This window comes from Lampetra planeri, chromosome 11, assembly GCF_965212315.1.
Source record: "Lampetra planeri chromosome 11, kcLamPlan1.2.h2, whole genome shotgun sequence".
Lineage (NCBI taxonomy): Eukaryota > Metazoa > Chordata > Hyperoartia > Petromyzontiformes > Petromyzontidae > Lampetra > Lampetra planeri.
Window position 1 is genome coordinate 10,829,853 of NC_136117.1, and position 19,928 is coordinate 10,849,780.

Here is a 19,928-nt window from a genome sequence, read left to right on the forward strand (position 1 = left end):
CATCAGCTGTGGCTGAAAAGGTCCATGGAATGTTGATCCCAAAAATAAAGCGTGCTGCAGAGCAGGAGGAGGGACGAAGGGAGGGGAGATTGAGGGAGGAGGGAGGGATGGAGGGAGGGAGCAGGGAACGCAGAACGCAGACGCGGCGTGGAGAGTTGCTGGCCTCCAACTCTCGTTCAGTCGAGAGGGGGGCGGGTTGCACACCACGCGTGTAAATTATATAACGCAATCAAGCGCGTAATTAATTAATTCAGCGTTGATGCTACAGGGGAATGATTTGGCTATTCGATTTAAATAGATACATAGCTGCTGTCTGGGTAGAGCGAGTTTGAAACTTTGGAGTAATATTGGGGAAGTGTTTTCGTGCGCGTGTGATGTGAGTTGGAAGTCTCTCGTTACAACACGAAAAATGAATGAAGACGAGGCAATGCTCTACAGAGTCGGTAAGCCTCGTGTGCGATGTGTCCGCGAGTGAGTGTGTCTGCGTGTGTTGGTGTGTGTGGGAGCGGTGGTGTAGTGGTTATCGCGCTGCGCTATGAACCCGGCGACGCGGGTTCGACTCCCGCTCACGGCCAACACCAGTGAGGAATATCTGAACTCGTCTGGGCCTCCCTTAGGTCGACTCAGCCTCAGATGGGTGCCTGGTTGTGGTGTGTAAATGTCGCCACTGGGGAGATAAAGGCGGTCGGGCGTGGTGCTGGCCACCCACCCCCTCGTGTACCGTGCCGGCCTTCATAGGTGCTCGCTAACAGTACTTGCCCCAACAGTTTGTTAAGGCTATGCGGGGGGTCTTTGACTTTGTAATACTGCATATAGACCACTGAGGCAATCACAGAGTAACTGCTGTACATTCTATTTGTGCTCTGGAATGGCTCGAGAGCTATTAATGTTCAATAGAGAAAAATCTGAAAATAAAAATGCTTTTCCCTAAAATTACTCTTGATTGGGTTCAGTTAACCAATCTAAACATTTCTTTAAATTTTGTGCTTCATATATATGCATACGATTTTCACCAGTTAACCGAGTAATTGGCCTCCCCGTGGCGTGTGACGCGAAAGCCGACAGAAAACGAATCAAGCCAGTTACCGTTAGCTATTGTCATCATCATCTACATCTCCAAATGTTCGTCGAGAGAATTTGACCTATTATTGAGATCGTTTTATGAGTAGGTAACCCCTGTTGCAGTGTGGTCACAACATAACCTCGTCCGATTAGCACGGTTGGCGACGTACGGTGCGAAAGAAGTTCCAATATAAAGTGCTAATACATCTATTAGGTTTTTTAAATTTTTCATTATTTGGTGACAACGCTGCAACATGATTACCCATAATGCAATGTGTCAGAAACATTTTATGCAGTTTAACACGTCGTAGGCTTTCGCGATCAATATCATCCACAATAGAGGTTTTTTGTGTTAGATCGCGTCAATATATAAATGTGTCGTTAAACCCGCCACCACCCGACACAGCCAATTAAGAAGTTTTGTCACGTAAACAGAGCATGGATTAATTCATCCATTTTCATTAATCCATGTTCTGTTTATATGCATTCATTAATACCCCCCTCCCATTACGCGCAAGAAGAGCACGTAACTGTTGTCATCACATCTACGCCTCTATTTAAGGAACGAAACAGGAGGTTTTCTCCACACATCTGGCTGTCGCCTGATGAAGCTTGTTGTAATTACTGGCGAAACGTCGTACTCAGATTGTAAATGTTGTGGCTTTGCTGTACTTGTAACGAATTGGCATGCTCTGTTAACGTGACAAACCTTACTAATTGGCTGTGTCGGGTGGTGGCGGGTTTAACGACACTTATATATTTAAACGATCTAACCCAAAAACACCTGTATTAAATGTTTTATGTAGTAGTCGTACATTCATGATTATTGAATGGTTTGTCTATGGATAATTAATATGCCAATTTAAAACCCGTTAATCAGGAAACATAACACATTTTTAATTATCATCAGGCCCTACGGTGTATCGTGCAGTCTCTGACTCTTATCCACGATTTCTCTATGTGCGATGACGAAGGGCCATAGCCCGAAACGTCGCATATTAATACTTTTTTCCTGGCTAAGGCTGTCTTATTAACGAATGTGTAGAGATTTGTTGTGCTTATGCATCACCCACTATCAACGCAGTATCACCAAATAATTCAAGGGTCATTGTATGTATAACTTCTTTCGCACCGTACGTTGTGCTAATCGCAGGCGCCCGAAACATCGCTTGTTATATATATATATTTTTCCTTTTTATCGTTGGATGCGTTGACTTTTTTTCGTAGTTTTATCAGACACAACGAGATGGGGGTGGCGCATTCTGCATGATTTTGTTCGTTCTGCGCAAGACCGACCCAGTCGCCGAACCAGAATAGAATGTTGTCAGCTTCAGGGACTATTTAGAGCTCCTTCTTATGTGCAGCCCTCACTGTGGACTATCGCTTTGCAACTGAGTCCGCGGAACCCACGGCGTGAAGAAGAGCGGTCATAATAATAATAAAAAAACATAGAAAACATAAAAAAGAGAGGGGAAGAGAGAGGGAGGAGAGGGAGAGGAGAGAAAAGAGAGATAATCTTTCGTGAAATCTTTCATTTCAAAAAGGGAGGGGGGCACATAAAGCAAAGCATTGAAAAAAAAACAAAATGATGAACGAAGCAAAGTGCCGACTACACCGAGCATCTTCTTGTTTCCTCTGATCGTAAAAAGAAGCGGTCATGGTACCTCCACTACCGCCTTGGTATTCGCGGTTGCGCTGATGTTGTTGTTGGTGGTGGTGGCTCTCTGAAGTTTATGAAGAAGTTCCACTTGGTGGATTGGACATTCGTGAAGTGACCCTGTACGAAGTGAGCACGTGGAGCGAACGTAGGCAGAAGTCGCAGAGAAGCAGCGAGACGAGACAGAGAGACAGAAAGAGAGACACAGAGAGAGACACAGAGAGAGACACACAGAGAGACACACACAGAGAGACACAGAGAGAGAGAGACAGAGAGAGACAGAGAGAGACACAGAGAGAGGCACACAGAGAGACACACAGAGAGACAGAGAGAGAGACACAGAGAGACATAGAGAGAGACACACACAGAGAGACACAGAGAGATAGAGAGAGAGACACACACACACAGAGACACAGAGAGACAGAGAGAGAGACACACAGAGAGAGACACAGAGAGACACACAGAAAGACACACAGAGAGACAGAGAGAGAGACACAGAGAGACATAGAGAGAGACACACACAGAGAGACACAGAGAGATAGAGAGAGAGACACACACACACAGAGACACAGAGAGACAGAGAGAGAGACACACAGAGAGAGACACAGAGAGACACACACAGGGCGCGAAACGAGAGAAGGGGCCGCGGTCGATGTCGACACCAGAATGAGACGCAGCGAGACTAGTTAAGAGATGTAGACAATATTACTGGTAGGAACGAAGTGAACCAGCCTACAATAGATTATATCGTCCGTCCGTCCGATGTCCGATTAGGTGTAGCAGCATCGCCCCCTACTGCAAACACTTGGCAGGACCCTACAAAAACCTTTAGACTCAGTGAGGCTTTCCTGGCTAAACAAGTGTAACATTCCCTTATAATTCCCTGAGATAGTTTTTAATTAAAACATTTAAATTAAAAATTAACTCACAGCGGCCTAAAGCCTAGAACTAGGCCTCAAACTCTCCCTTCGTATCGTACCCCCGCCATTTCATTTTATTATAGCCATTCATTTGTTCGTTCCTACCAGCCCACCCCGCAGGGACCTGTTCTTGGTTCTTTTGGTAAAGTCACGTAGAAGGGAAATACTGAAATAATCAAAAGAAACCAGTAAAATTATCTTATTTCCCTTCTACGTGACTTTACCGAAAGAACTAAGAATATGAATCCCTGTAGTCAGGAAAGCTTTAAATTGAAAAAAGATGAATTATCTTATGTTTACTAGGATTTTAATGAGCTTTTTGTATTATATGCATATCCATTATCTTATGTTTACTAGGATTTTAATATTAGCTGCCATTAATTGGGGTTTAGATGTATATTAATTATCTTAAGTTTAGTAGGATTTGAATGAGATTTATCGGGTTTATATGTACGTTTAAAATCACAATAAGAATATTTATGTATACTGTACTGGAGGAATCCGATGAGTTATTAAGCTCTTTTTCACAGATGTCCAGTAGAGACGGGTAAGAACATTACAACGACAGTTATAAAAGCATGATAATCACATACCTCATGGGATCTCCTTTGCCAGTACATACCTGTCAACCCCTTATCAGCGCCTACCTTGTAACAGACCATTTCAGACCTTGTTGGTCACCCCGTGCTCTTAAAAATCTCAACGTTCATCCCACAAAATCCCATCACAAGGAAGAAACACCAACAAATAGACTTTGTTGCCCGTATTGAAACGGCTGTACGCCGTATGGACCTGACAACTCAATTTCCCTGTCTAATAATACGGGGAAAACCGAATGATTTGCCAGGTGTGTAATTAGTTTATGTTTTAGTAGGATTTGAATATGAGCTGATATTAATACAATAAAATAAAAAAACATAATTTATTTTACTTTTATTAATTTCTATTTTTTACCTATGCGACTTTACCGAAAAAACCTAAGAATATGAATACTTGCAGTCACGAAAGCTTCAAATCTAGAATTTATTCGTATAGCAATGATATTATTTCGAGTAGGATCTTGAATATGAGCTGATATTTATTGCACCACAAATTTTTCATGAAATCAGCTCACGCGGTGGGTACCCCCCCCCGTGCCCCCCTCCCCCCCGTGCCCCCCTCCCCCCCGTGCCCCCCCCCCCCCCGTGCTCCCCCCCCCCCCCCAGTGCTGCTGTGCGTGGCGCTGGGCGCCTGCGTGGCCTCGCAGGAGGCGTGGGGCGCGGCGCACGGATGCGCGCAGGGCAGCTGCTACCCCGTGACGGGGGACCTCCTCGTCGGCAGGGCGGACAAGATCTCAGCATCGTCCACGTGCGGCCTCGTCTCGCGCCAGCGATACTGCATCGTGAGCCACCTGCAGGCGAGTGGTGGCGGTGCTGGTGATGGACTGATGGTGGTGGTTGATGATCGTGGTGGTGGTGACTGTGGTGGTGGTGATGGACTGATGGTGGTGGTTGGTGGTGGTGGTGCTGGTGGCTGCGGTGGTGGTGATGGACTGATGGTGGTGGTTGGTGGTGGTGGTGCTGGTGGCTGCGGTGGTGGTGATGGACTGATGGTGGTGGTTGGTGGTGGTGATGGACTGATGGTGGTGGTTGATGATCGTGGTGGTGTTCCTGGTGGCTACTGTGGTGGTCGCGGTGATGGACTGATGGTGGTGGTGGCGATGATCGTGTGGTGGTGCTGGTGGATACGGTGGTGGTGATGGACTGATGGTGGTGGTTGATGATCGTGGTGGTGGTGGCTGTGGTGGTGGTGATGGACTGATGGTGGTGGTTGATGGTGGTGGTGCTGGTGGCTGCGTTGGTGGTGATGGACTGATGATGGTGGTTGGTGATCGTCGTGGTGGTGGTGGTCTTAGAAGTTCGATTCCCGCTCACGATGACGAGGATCTGAACCGGTCACGGGGCCTTTCTTTCCTTGGTCGACTCAGCCTTAAATGAGAACCTGGGTGCGGTGCGTAAGCATCAGCACTGGGGAGACAAAGGCGGCCGAACACGGTGCTGGCCACCCACTCGTGTGCTGCACCGGGCCTTGATTAGTACTCGCTAACTGCACTTGACTCAATAGTCTGTTAAAGGCTATACGGGGGATCTTGGTCTTTGGTCTTGGTGATGGTGGTCGTCGTCAGGATGTTAGGTGGTGATGATGGTGACGGATTGATGACGGTGTCAGTGGTTGTCATCATCATTAGCAGCGTCATCATCATCATCACCATCATCCGTGGTCAAATTAGCAGCTGAGGCAATAGAATTGCAATTGTAGCAGTAAAAATAATTAGAAATGGGCAGTGGCATTCATCATCAGCAGCTGCAGCTGCGCATTACAATGAAACAACAGCAGTTACATAATTGTTCAGCAGTAGCAGCAATCATTCATCATTCAATCATCATCATCACTCACAGGAGCAGTGCAATCATAATCGACGGAGGCCGATTCATAACCATTAGCGCCGTCATTTGCATGCACAGCCCTTGTGTTCTTCCACTGCTGGATGGAGGCCTTCCCACGCGTTGCGAATCACCATGCGACACACCACGCTGGCTAGGGCATGTTGACGAAGGCAGGGGACCGTAGACGTTGGAGCACAGTACAATACAACACTTGTTTTTTTCTCCACTGCCTCTCCTGACACCATGTCCCCGACGCAGCCTATAACAACCCCCTTTTTGGCATTGGTGGCGGTGCCCACCAAAGCACGTGTCCAGGCCAGTGCCGGATGATCCTAGTAGCAAAAGCAGCATGTGCTACGGGCCCTGCACTTTTTCTAACAGAGGTCCTCCGTGGGTCACGCTTTGTGAAATTTCGATTTGAAGCTTTCGTGACTGCAGGGATTCATCTTCTTGGTTCTTTCGGTAAAGTCACGTAGGAGGGAAATAATAAAATAATAAAAATAAAACATAATAAAATAATTCTCACGACGTTTCGGCCACAACGCAAGCAGCCGTCCTCAGGTGAAGAACAGGTCTGTCGGAAAGACAGCGTCTGAACGTCGAAATGAATGATTCATGATTCATTCAGACGCTGTCTTTCCGACAGACCTGTTCTTCACCTGAGGACGGCTGCTTGCATTGTGGCCGAAACGTCGTGAGAATAATAAAACATGTTATTTTTATTATTTTATTATTTCCCTTCTACGTGGCTTTGTGAAATGTTTAGTTTCGTACCCGCGTCAACCGATACGATGGAATATATGTGTGTCCTTGGCAGCGACGCTGAAGTTGTTTTAAATGACTCCCCTTCTCGTCTTTTTAGCGGAGTGGCCGTCATAAACTGCCGAGTCATCACAAGAGCGATTCGGCGGGCTTCGTAACAATGTGCGCATTGACAACGAAGCCAAGCGAGAGGAGTGCCGGACAATAACTTTTCATTCGGATTCCTTTTCCATAAACACATCTGGCCATTAAGCGATCTTGCCAAGCCGTATTTGCCACATGCACTCATTCAAATATGTGCTCCTCTATACTGCACAGACACATGAAACGCCATCTCTCCACACTGCCAACTTGCGACGATCCATCGGACAGGTTTAATTGGGAGATTTGCAAGTTAATTAAACGGATTATTTACAGACCATTTTTCAATCCACCACTTGCTATCTATTAAAGCCTCCGCGCCATGCCGTGTCAGTCATGGCGGTTAGTGTGACCCATACTTCATCCCGCGCCACATGGTTAGTGAACGGGGGTAGGCAGAGATTGGTTCGGATATCGCTCACCGCTGATAGTGTCCACTATGCAGCAACTGTGGGATCTTACAGAAGGAACAAGGTGATGATGGCAAAGGTGTGTTACATGAACGCACCATGGACCCAACCACCAGAGTTGGATTCCCAGCCACAATCTCTCATTCACCAACCTACGATAAATAGTGGCTGGAATTACTGAGGCCTTTCTGGATACATAAGTGGCATTGTTATTATTACAATTAGATGGCTGGCCGGTGTTAAAGAGTAGGCCAAATACCTCTTTGGAGGCCCTACAGAGCTCCCTGTTTGTGGAGGCCCTTCAGCCAGCAATTGCAATTACCGAGTATACGTTAAGCACGCCTGGCTGCTGATGAGCTCAAGTAGGGCGAAACCAGTCCAGGCTTTGAAGAGGAAAATAGGTTTGATAGACGAAAACTTTTTTATGTGGAAAATCGGAAGCCGACGGCGATTCTTGCAATCGTCGCCTCCCCTTGCGACGGACCTGGTCAGCGGAGCCGGCGTGGCGGGTTTGTTGCGAGGTGTGGCGCGGCAGTGAAACCCGCACGTGCCCTGCCACTCCATGCGCTGCAACAGGAGCAGGAGAAGTGCTTCCACTGCGACTCGCGGCGGCCGTACCAACCGGGGCGCAACCCCAACAGCCACCGCATCGAAAACGTCGTGACGTCCTTCGCGCCCAGCCGACGCATGACCTGGTGGCAGGCGGAAAACGGTCGGTGGGCGTGCGGACGGAGCGCGAACCCCCTCAACACCAGCATGCGCGCTCGTCGGACTTGAGTTTGACCCCGAGTCACACGACCACCCACCCGCCCGCCCGCCGGCCCCTGTTGCTGTCCTTTTTGGTTTAACACAACGCATGCTTTCGCGACTAATATTATCCATAATAGAGATTTTTTTTGGGTTAGATCGCGTAAATATATAAAAGTGTAGTTTAACCCGCCGCCACCCGACACAGCCAATTAGTGAGGTTTTTTGCCTGTGTCTGTAAATATATAAATGTGTCGTTACACCCACCACCACCCGACAGAGCCAAAAAAAAACCTTGATAATTGGTTGTGTCGGGTGGCGGCGGGTTTAACGACACTTTTATATATTTACGCGATCTAACCCCAAAAAAAACTTGTGTTATGGATTTTTTTTGCTTGTTGGTATTTTAAAGCGTGCCGTAGCTCCCACACCCCCCCCCCCCCCTCAGGTCACTAGCGCTGGGCCACAATCGCTGGAATCTCACCGAACTTCGTAGACCCCCCCCGCCCCCAGTAGTCCACGTGGCGTGGCAGCGGTGACAGAGCTCTCGTCTGATCAAGCGCCCCCCCCCCCCCCGTCATTGAAGCGACTTCTTGGACCTGACCCACCCCTTCTTGTTGGTTTCGAGTTAGGCCTTAAGAAACGCGACTCTTTTTTGCACGAGGGATATTTCAGGGTGATCGCCCTCATGAGAAGGGGATGCGCGCTGAATAGTTGAACGTCGCTTGCTGAATGGTGATGTTATGGCTCGCAAGTAAGACCTTTGACGAGCGGCAGCGTAGTCGACGATTGATTCTGCGTGATTAATCTCCCATCGCAGCATTGATGATGTGCAACGTATAGGCTTATTGTAAGGCTCATGAAAAGATGAATCGTGGCAAATGGTTGAAAGCCGCAAGCTTCATATTTAACCGTGATGATGATGAGTAATGTATAGCTTTATCTGAAGGTGCCTTGGAGTGGTTTGACAAACGTCCCGACACAAAAGCACGTGACTTTATCTCCTGTTCTCGATCTTGCCGTCTTGGTGTGCAGGCGTCGAGAAGGTCACCATACAGCTGGACCTGGAAGCAGAGTTTCACTTCACTCATCTCATCATGACCTTCAAGGTGGGGGGGGCGCACGACTTCACACGGGTCCAGTGCCACTCGCAATCCGCAGAGGCTGTGCCACCAAAAGCCTGTGTCACCAGGCCCTCGACTCGAGCTGCTGTCGGATCGTGGGGGCCGGTAGAGGTGTTGTGGGTTGCCACGGTGACGGCGTACACTCGATGTGGTTTACTGTGCGCGAACATATTTTCTGGTTGCCACCTCCTGAGGTAGAAACAAATCCAGGCGATTTCACGTAACAAAAGAATATTTCACGATACGGGAAGAGCGGGGATACGAAATGCATTGTCTTGGTGGTGTATTATTACCAAACTGACAAAAACCCCACACCTTTTGTGTCCCACTAAGAATAATCGATTTTTCAAGGACAGCTTCCTCATTTTTCCACAACTGACAAAGCATGGACTTTTAATGTTCCCGGGAAGATTTTCCGACTTAGTTCTAGAAAAAGACCACCCTGGGAAAATCAGAACAGGTGGAAATCCTTCTCAGTCACTGACCCGGACAGAGACCCAGCTGACATTAATCTCCGACCGCACACGCACGAGTGCGCGCATGTGTGCGTGTGTGCTCGTGGTGCGCAGTGGTTATGGCGAATATCTGAACCGGTCCTGGGCCTCCCCTAGTTAAACTCAGCCTCAAATGCATTTCACGTGTGATGTGTAAACATCGCCACTGGGGAGAAAAAGGCGGCCGGATGTGGCGCTTGCCACCCACCCCATCTTGTGCCGTGCCGACCCGCGTAGGTGCTGCTCGCTAACAACACTCGCCCCAACGGCCTGTTGAAGGCTACACGGGGGATCTTTGTGTCTTTGTGCTCGTGTTCCCGCGCAGACGTTCAGGCCGGCCGCCATGCTGGTGGAGCGCTCGTCGAACTTCGGCCGTTCGTGGAAGCCGTACCGCTACTTTGCGTACGACTGCGACGCGGCGTTCCCGGGCATCGCGACGCGAACGCTGCAGCGCGTGGACGACGTGGTGTGCGAGTCACGCTACTCCGACATCGAGCCGTCCACCGAGGGCGAGGTCTGTACCGAACCCCCCCCCCCCCTTCCCACCGCGCGTTCATTTGTCAGTTTTATATTTTGCTTAACCCTCTCCCGTTCCGACGACGTACGTGCACGTCATCCGTTTCTCTTCCCATTCTGTTCCGATGATGTACACGTACCGGAATTTGTTTGTTTTATATAACTTTATCGGTACCGAAGCTCCCACAAGGCCATGCGGGAGGCCGTCTGGCACAGTTTTTGGCGCCAGCTATCGTAGAGTGCGCGCGTGTCGCTACAACTCTCTGCGGTGAGTACAACGTCTTTAAAAATAACGGCGCTACGCCGCTTTTAAATAAAATTAACGCTGAACCGCTTGCGCGTTCCAAGATTCAGCGGTGAACGGGGGACACCCCCACCCTGCAACTTACAGACGTCTCGGAACGGGAAAGGGTTTAATTGATCACTTTGTCTCCAGGTGACTGGTAAGTCTGGAGCAGTCGTCACTTGACTACTGAGTAGCCGCAGCCATAGCGAGGGATATACTTGATGTGGTGTTCCGGGTGTGTGAAGTACTTTTTGGACAGACGCGGCTGAAACTAAGGTCTCTCTCTCTGCATCGGGGGTGTTGTGGGGGAAGTTGCCACTCAAACTTTTGGGTGGGTGGTAATAACAATATCATATCCTGTGCCACCTCCATATTAATAATAATGTTTAGTTTTATAAAGCGTCTCACATTCGCTGAGGAACTGCAAACAAGCCAGAAGCCCAGTGCCAACAATTTCCCATGCTCTGGAGTCCTTCATATATTTAGATGCTTCCAGCCAATTAATGAGTGTTTACATATGTTGGAGACAAACCGGAGCACCCAGCGAAAACCCACGCATGCGAGGGAGCAACACTCGATCCAATACGGAAGGGAGATATGATATTAATCCGCACTTTTTCATACCGCCTTCTCCTGGTAAGCCGGGGTACAGCACCTTCTTGACGCCCACAGGAAGGGGGTTTCTAAACATTTGTGTGATCCACCAACTTGACTCGCTGAGTTACAGGCGTGCGTAGCCATCACCTCCCAACTCATTTATTGCCTGCGCCGGGTGACATCTTGGCTACTTGACGGTGTCTTGCCCCCACCAATGTCTAAAACATTTTCCCCGTGCCTAACATCCCCAACGCAGCGTACATCATCATAGCACGGTGCACCGCAACCATTGCCCACATCACCACCGCACGCGCCTCGCAGCTCGGTGAGAGGCGGAACTAGAAGCCGTTTGCGGCCATCCAGCGCTGCCAGCGCCACTCAAATAATGGCCGCTTCTTGATTAATCCTCGTTGACTTTTTTTTTTTGTCCAAATAAACGTTCGCGTAATTGTGCTGTCAAAACCCGGATGCTTTCCTTCTATTCCCCACTGTGCGCTTTGCTTTAACGGGAGCTCTAAGCCTCAGGGTCTGTAACCTGCCCTTTCGCGTTTTTGGCCCGTAATTTGCATCGGGAAATGATGCTTTATTGTGTTTCCGCAAGAGCTTATCGCGTCTAAATATGTTCACATTTATTTGCAGGGCTTTTTGGTTTAGTCTGAACGCGCGCGTGTTACGTTATTGCCCCTCGTTCATTCCGGCGATTGTTTTTCTTTATTGGTCCGTGAAACCATTCAACCCGAGCGTTGGCCACGGTCTGTTGGCCAGGGATCGTGGGTGTGCACGCGTGTATTAATTAGTGCCCTGTATTCGCTCGGCGTTCGTGTTCCGATTAGATACCTCGATCGTGGCTGGGGGGGGGGGGTAGTCTGAGCGTGTGTGCGTGTGACCCAGCCAAGCGTGGGTTCGGTTTGCTCGCAAGCCTTCGTCGCGATGTTTCGACCGCCGTGTCTTTTGACTTCCGCAGCATCTTGCTCATCGTCGTCGTCTTCTTCATCTGCAGCAGCATCAGCGGGATTGTCGTCATCATTGCAGGACTTTTTCAGAAAAAGAGTACTTTTTGGGTTCGCTGATTATATATTTATATATTAGGATTAAGCAGGTCACCTTGCACCTCCTTGCATTGTAGAAGTCTTGATTCAATTCAAGAATGGACATTTTTTTTGTCTCGTTTATAAAATGCCGTCTGAGCATCAATCGAACATTTCTGTGTAATTTGCATTCATTCTAAACACTCTGTCCATACACGCACGACTCAGTGCGCGTAACATGAGCGTGACGATCAAATACCGTCGCTGAATCCATGCACAGATGCGCAATTGTTAGTGCATAGCAATTGTCATCCTCGCCACCATCATCAGCGAGGCTGACGATCACTATGCCAACCTGCGGCAGCCTTGGGACTTTCCCTCCGCCGAATGAGCCTCGGATGCCGACTACAGCAGCTGCCACCGTGCCGGTGCATTTATTCTATTCCATTTCGCATTTATGGAGCGCCCTTTCCAGGGCGATTTCAGATGCAATCCGACGGCGTTCAGTGAGGAACGTGATGGAATGGATGGAGGGACAGGGGCTGGAGCTGATGTTGCAGGGGTAGATAAGGCAGAACAAGGTGGAGTGTGATGGTGAGTGAGGCTGTCTGATGGGCGCAGCGTGGATGAGAGGCAGTGGGGTATGGGGGACATGCGTAAAGTTGTAATTGCCATGCGTTACCTGTAATGCATGGCAATTGTAAACACCATCACCACCACCACCATCACAAGTGAGGCTAACGATCACTGCGATCCTGCGGAAGCCTCGTGCGTTCCTTTCAGTTGCGTCTCCTTACCTGCTCACGCCGGGCGCTCGTGACGTCTGCAGCCCCCTCGCACGACGGGCACGAGAGTGGAAACACGTGTCGAGCCACGGCTGTCGTGGCTGGTGTAGGGGGGTTGGGGGTGATTGACGACCGCCCACAGGAGCCGTCGCCCTGGGAGCCATCGCCGCTCCGCGCCATCCCCTTGCCGTTGTTTGTGCCGATCCGCCAGACCTGGGGATCGCCGCTGAGAGTGGAACCGATCCGGCAGACGACGTGGCACGTTCTGGCCCGTCCCGTCCGATCCACCGTGGCTCCCGACGGATTTACAGAGTTTAAAAAAATGGATTGCACCACTCTTCGATTTGACATTACCATGCTAATCTCTCACATTAACATAGCCACTTCCGTGCACTTGTCTAGGAGGCCGCTCTCCTATCTTACAGTTACTTGCTAATTTCTCACATTAACATCACTTGCCCCGGCCACTTCTTTATGACCCTTGGGCTACACCCATTTCAAACCTTTTAAAACAGTCTGCCTCAGCAGCAGACCATGCTGTCCCACCTGATGACGGACGCTTGTGTTGCGCCCGAAACGTCGTGATTTATTTTATACCTACTTGACTTTACCGAAAGAATCATAAAGTATAAATAATATCTGTCTGGAAAGAGATCCGTGTTCTGTTATGGCTACACGTGTGAAGTTATGTTCTGGTGCTGAATACGTTGTAATTTTCTTCAAATTTGTTCTTTCAGACTCCCATCTGTTTGGTCATTTGTACAGCTCGTTTTTAGTCAGTGGTTTCTTATATCAGTGGCGAACGCGAGCGGAGTTTGCCTCTTGTTTTGCTGATAATGGGTATCTTATATATTTTGACTTGTTTATCAGAACACTTAAAGCAAATGTGAAATTGCAGGCCGACTGTACCCTGTGTGTAAAATCATTCAATCTGTGGGCCATAATTTGGTGTGCAATCCCTTCCTGACTGAGTGATTCTCTGGATATTATCATCTTCTCAATTACACTGTGCTGGTGCCTCAAGATTCACTGCATCGGAGGCGTGGTATGATCAACGATGACGACGATGACGACGATGATTATAATGGATTTATTTTTGGGTCCGAATTCTACAACTTAATTGTCACATCTGTATGTTTATTATCACAATCTCAGCGATATTTGTGCCACATTCTACCCACCGAGCCCTTGAGGAATATCATTCAGATTTACTCAGGCAGTCGTAATTGCTATTGTGTATTGTCAGATATAGTCAATTGTGCAATATCACTTACATGCATGGGTTTATGTTAAGCAAGTGAACAGAGAGAGAGAGAGAGACCAATACGTCAACTATAAACTAGTAGCTTGGAAACATATTACAGGGATGGGTTCTTCAAAAAGAATACCATATTCTCCGGATGTTAAGATCCGTGACTAGATTGTAAAGAAAGAGTTGGGGGAGCGTCTTATTATTCAGGAGCTGCACATGCGTGTGTGTGTGCGTGCGTGTGTGTGTACGTGTGCGTGTATGTGCGTGCATGTATGTACGGGGAGCGGGAGTGTAGCGGTTAGCGCGCTGCACTCTGAACCTGGCGACCCAGGTTCGATTCCCGCTTACGGCCAACACCAGTGACGATTATCTGAACCGGTTCTGGGCCTCCCCTAGATCGACTCAGCCTGAAATGAGTACCTGGTGCGGTGTAAACATCGCCACTGGGGAGACAAAGGCGGTCGGGCGTGGTGCTGGCCACCCACCCCCTCGTGTACCGTTCCGGCCTTCATAGGTGCTCGCTAACAGCACTTGCCCCTACAGTCTGTTAAGGCTATACGGGGGATCTTTGTCTTTGCATGTGCGCGTGCCTTTGTGTGCGTGTGACCAGATTTGTATAACCTTGCTGACACCGGGCTTAAGATTGGGGTGCATTTATTTTCCGGAGCATTCCTTATATATCCAGGAGAATTCGATTATTGTTTTAAGTGGAATTAAAAAACAGAGAGAACATAAAGTTCAGACGGGGGCTGGCTTAGGATACGCGACTATGGATTTCATAGATGACTGCCAGGAGCGGATGTCTCCTTACCCTTTTTAATTCAACAAACACAGACTTTTTCCCTGCTGGAAACTCACCCATTATGTGCGGGCTTATTACCGAAGGATGCTGCGGTCCACAGGCAAGCCCACGGCGCGCGCCTGTTTGTCCTCTCGTATTGTGTAGCGACGAGTCCCCGGCTCGCCCCCGCTGATTCCTGCTCCACGGACCGTTGGCCCCCTCACAAAAGGGTCTCTTGGACCACACTGGGGTACCCTGATTGACAAGCGCCTTCTCTCTCTTTCTCTCTCTCTCTCTCTTTCTCTCTCTCTCACTCTCTGTGATTTATTCCTGTCCGCAGGTCATCTTTAAAGTCCTGGACCCTGCCATAAAGATCACCGATCCCTACAGCCACACGATACAAGGTGAATGTGAACATTGTTTCGGTGAAGTTTTATTTTTTGCTGGCATGTAATAGATTTTTTTACGAGTTAAACACTGATATTTCTCGCAAATGCCAACAGGTGGTAAATAATGGTAAATACCTACATTATAATAAATTTACTTTATCCATTTGTGAGTCAATTTGTCAGTAACGGCAATTATATTGGTGATTTTATTCGTACACGTCTGATATTCGTATACATGATGATTTTGACTGAAAGGAACCATGAGCCTATGGTATTGACGAAGAACTATGTACAACATATGACCTTTCACCTTGGTCAAAAAACTGTCTGAAAATTTTCACTGTGTTATGGTTATGGCTGTTTTTTTTTTACTCACTACTCATTCTTCTGAGTTCATTTTTTGGCATTGAGAATTGGAAATAGTTAGAAAAGAAATAAAATATGGGTAATGCGTGGGAGAAAACTTGAGTGGGTCTTTGCCGGGTGGCAGGCCAGGGTGGGGGGGAGGAAGGGGAGGGGGGGGGTTGGAACTGAGACTGAAATTCCACAGGAGTTTTCCTGTACAGCGTTAAAGAGAACATCTGACGAATCGACAACAGGCGCCATGGCCTTAATAAGAGCGACAACAAGACTGGTGCCTCCCGCCTACTTATTACGTGGAGTCGGGTGCGGTGCCCCGCACGCTCGCAGACGCCCTGGGGCGACAGTGAACGGCTCTCGCGGTGAGGTTTTCAGCACCGCGCGTCGTGGGACGATCAGACAGCGTGCAGACAAAGAACCTCGGCACGGCACACGAGGGGGTGGGTGCCCGGAAACCACGCCCCCCAGTGGCGATGTTAACACACTGCACCGGGCAATAATTTGAGGCTGAGTCGACCTAGGGGAGGCCCGGTTCAGATATTCGTCACTGGTGTTGGCCGTGAGCGGGAATCGAACTCGGTGCCGCCGGGTTTCGTAGCGCGGCGCGCTGACCGCTAGCCGCACTCCCGCTCCCTACCCACGAGCAGACACGCGCGTACTCACGCAACTCACTCACATGCTTTAGCGATTTCCTACCCCCGCAATGTGCTGAGTGCGCCGGACCGAGCCTGGGAGTCTCTTCCATAAAACAACAGGGGTCAGTCGGAGCCGGCCAGGGGCTCCGGCGAAGAGCCTATTTTGGCTGCCGCCAAATTGACACCGCGAGGCAGGCACGCATCGCCTTTCACGCCCAGAATACACACTTGCGCACGTGTGCGCAAGTGTCACGGGAAGGGATGGGGGGGGGGCAGCATATCTTTAACGTCCTGCCAGTGACGGATTGAGAAATGAGAATAACGATTGATTGCGTCCGTTGTGGGTTCGAGGAGGGTAGGGAGGGCGTCTGCTGCTGCAGTGACGTCTCGAGTCCGTGCGCTGTCAGTTGCCCCCCGACTCTCATTCCTCGCCGACGTTTTCATTACGAGCGGCTGGGCAGGGTTGTACCGGGCCGCTGGGCAACCCCCCCCCCCGCGCTCCCCCAGGCATTTGTCCCACGAGTTGGCTGATTGAAGTTGAGATTTTTGGGTTTGGGTCGAGAATGCAGTGGCTACCAACTCCAGGGACAGATTACTGGGAGAATGCCTGGTTCGCCCCGTGGCCCAATGCAACCCTGTTGCTTGGACGATACTGGAATTCATGATTTCCTTCAGAAGGAATTTAGAAGGCTTGCCCACTCGCCTAATTACTTGCAGCTCACATGACCGCATCCAATACGCCATTGGAAATATGATTATTATAAACACGCGCCTTGATTACGTTATTCCCATAATTAAGCTCTTCACTAATTCAAAAAATAAAAATAACGTCCCATTAGTTACCCAGGCAAAGCCTGATTCGAGTCTCAAGATACTTTTGTCAGAGAGGAACCTGCACAGACTATTTATCCTCTTCTATGAATACGTGTTTGGTTTGTGGTTGGGAGCCAAAGAACGTAGAAGCCCACACACACACGAGGAAGTAACAGATAGATTCAAGAATCCATCACTGTCCTGCTATCTACCGGCCACCAACACATTCTAAGCCTACAACTCCTGGTATTTGAAGGTATTCTTGGTGGACCATCCAAGTATTAACCAGGCTCAAAATCTGATTAGGTGCATTCTGGGCGAATTGGTTATATGCATGTGTTTCTAATCATTATCGAACACCAATCATTGCCTATGAGCGGGAGTTAACCCGACATTGCGCTTATTAGCGATACCGATCCACGCGCTCCATTTCTCGCCGTCCGTTCAACTCGCGACAGGGGTGGTAGCCAAGACCTCTGCACTGTGGTTAAGCGACACGCAGATTGCCCCGGCGTACCTGATTGCATCCACGGTGTATGCGAGCAGAGCTTTAATTCAATAATTCAAAACGTAGTGCAGTCGGTTACGAAAGTGAGCAAAAGTCGGTAATTTTTATACCTAAAACAGCGGCCCCCGAGACAATGTGTTGGGCACAATGCCACAAATTGCAGTTGTTAAGTCTTCACTGTCTCCATCGAGAACGAGAGAGATAACCGGCGATCGCAAGACATGATGTTGCTGCTTGCCATGTGTATGTCAGGGTCTCTGGCCGATTAGTCCACCCACACCAAGCTGCCCAAAAAATAATTGTTCTTAGAAAAAAAAAAACTCGCAGTTGTCGAACGCAGGCCCAGAGGCCCAAAACGCCAAAGTGGTGAGCAGCAAACGGCCCCATTGAAGGTTGCAATAGGCACGAGGGTTTGAGTACTTGAGCAGAGACAAGTTGGGAGGAGGGAGTTCTACCGTCGAGCAGTGTGAGGCAAGCGGTGGCATGAGGGGTGCTCCTGTGGCGTGGTGGTCGGCCACAGTTCGGATTAGATGCGACGGTGATTCCTCGACAATGGGGTGGAGGAATTGAGGAGTGAGGTTACCGGGGAAATGTGAACTCCACTTGAATGAGCTCTGTGTGCTTCAGCAAGGGCTCGCCTGAAGTAACAACGCAATCTCCAATATTATGTTTAAATGTTATTATTGCTATTCATCATGCACTGAGTGTGTGTGCCAAGTGCGAGAATGTGTTGTGAATTAGCTCCAATTTCTTAATAGCTGAGTCCTGATGCTGCTCAGCACATACACCAAGGGAGCAATTACGGGATGCAGGCATGCAGTTTTACGCGTTTTGCTGACATAGTCAGGCTTGCCTCTCCGAGGTCTTGCAGGCAACGCAGCACCAGGCTGTCGCTGTGTATCTATGGATATTGAACTTCTTTCGCACCGCACGCAGCCAACCGTGCTAATCGAAGGTGCGTGCGTGCGTGCGTGTGTGTACGTACAGGCAGGGCCGCTCAGAGGTTCCGAGATGTCCGGGGCAGAATATGCCACGTAGGGCCCTCTTATTCCACCATCCACAGGCCCATTGTGGGGCCCTCTTTTGCGTGGGGCCCAGGGAAAATTCGCCCTCTGGACGGCCCGGCATACATATTCATGTATCTGCATTTGCAAATGTGTGTGTGTGTGCCTGTTTAAGGTTTAGGCACGTCTCTACGTACGTGTGTGCAGTTGAGCTGTGTGGCCCAGTCGTTAGTCAACGAGTATCCTTTATTTTAGCAGATGAGAGCCCATGGAGACACATCTGTTTTACAATTCAAGCATGGGGTAAACATAGGAAGGCTAAACCTGGAATGGGGTGTACAGCAGTAGCACAGTGGTAAGCGCACTGTGATGTGAAACTGGTCACCTGAGTTCGATTCCCGGGGGCGAGTGATGTCTGAACAAATCCTGCCCTTCCCTTTGGCCAACTTGCACCGAGGAGCTTGGTGAAGTATGGAAGAAAAAAAACCCGAGGACTGAGAAGCTCGTTTTCTTTTTACTTCTTTTGGCTACATTGTAAAATCTGAGAGCTACATTTCAAAATATTTAAATTAAACAATAATTCGTATTGACTGATGCATGATGAACATCTCAAGAAAAGGAAAATTGTGGGAGAGTGTAGCCCCTCCCCACTCCTAGTGTGGACAGGAGGTCACCTGAAGGGACCGCAGAATGAGTACATAGTATGTATTTTACGTACGTAGCCGAACGCGCTATGTATGTACGTTGAACTTCTTTTGCACCATACGTAGCCAACCGTGCTAATCGAAGTTGCGGCGGGGGGAAAGACAGAAAACTAAACACAAAAAGCAGTTCCAAAGCAATGAGTTTTCAGTATAGATGATTTAAAAGTGCACAGCTCCCAGTGGCTTCCTCATATCGGAAGGAAGAACGTTCCAGACGGCCGCAGAAGCGCATCGGAGAGCGCCGCGACGCCTCGACCGTCTTTGTTACGATGGTTTAGCGGCCAGGGGTGGGGAACCTTTTTTCTGCCAAGGGCCATTTGGACATTAATAACATCATTCGCGGGCCATACACAAGTATCAACTTAAAGATCAGCCTGTTACATTCGGTCAAACATTTAATTAACTCACCCCTAATGTGATAGCTGGAACTGCCAAATGATTTCGCGAGCCTTTTACGGCCCGCGGGCCGGACGTTCCCCACCCCTGGACTTTAGCGAAATGCCACTGCTGCTGCAAGGATGATGACT

The 19,928-nt window shown here is 49.1% G+C and overlaps 1 protein-coding gene across 1 annotated transcript in view; it reads left to right on the forward strand.

The window, feature by feature from the left end:
- The first annotated feature begins 409 nt into the window (after window positions 1-409).
- The window catches only part of LOC144721435 (laminin subunit beta-2-like), a 73,822-nt gene continuing 54,303 nt past the window's right edge, over window positions 410-19,928 (forward strand). Inside the window, exons 1-6 of the mRNA XM_078599048.1 lie at window positions 410-443; window positions 4,845-5,035; window positions 7,955-8,090; window positions 9,161-9,234; window positions 10,069-10,257; window positions 15,329-15,392. Coding sequence (XP_078455174.1) covers window positions 410-443; window positions 4,845-5,035; window positions 7,955-8,090; window positions 9,161-9,234; window positions 10,069-10,257; window positions 15,329-15,392 — 688 coding nt within the window. The remainder of the gene's footprint in view (window positions 444-4,844; window positions 5,036-7,954; window positions 8,091-9,160; window positions 9,235-10,068; window positions 10,258-15,328; window positions 15,393-19,928) is intronic.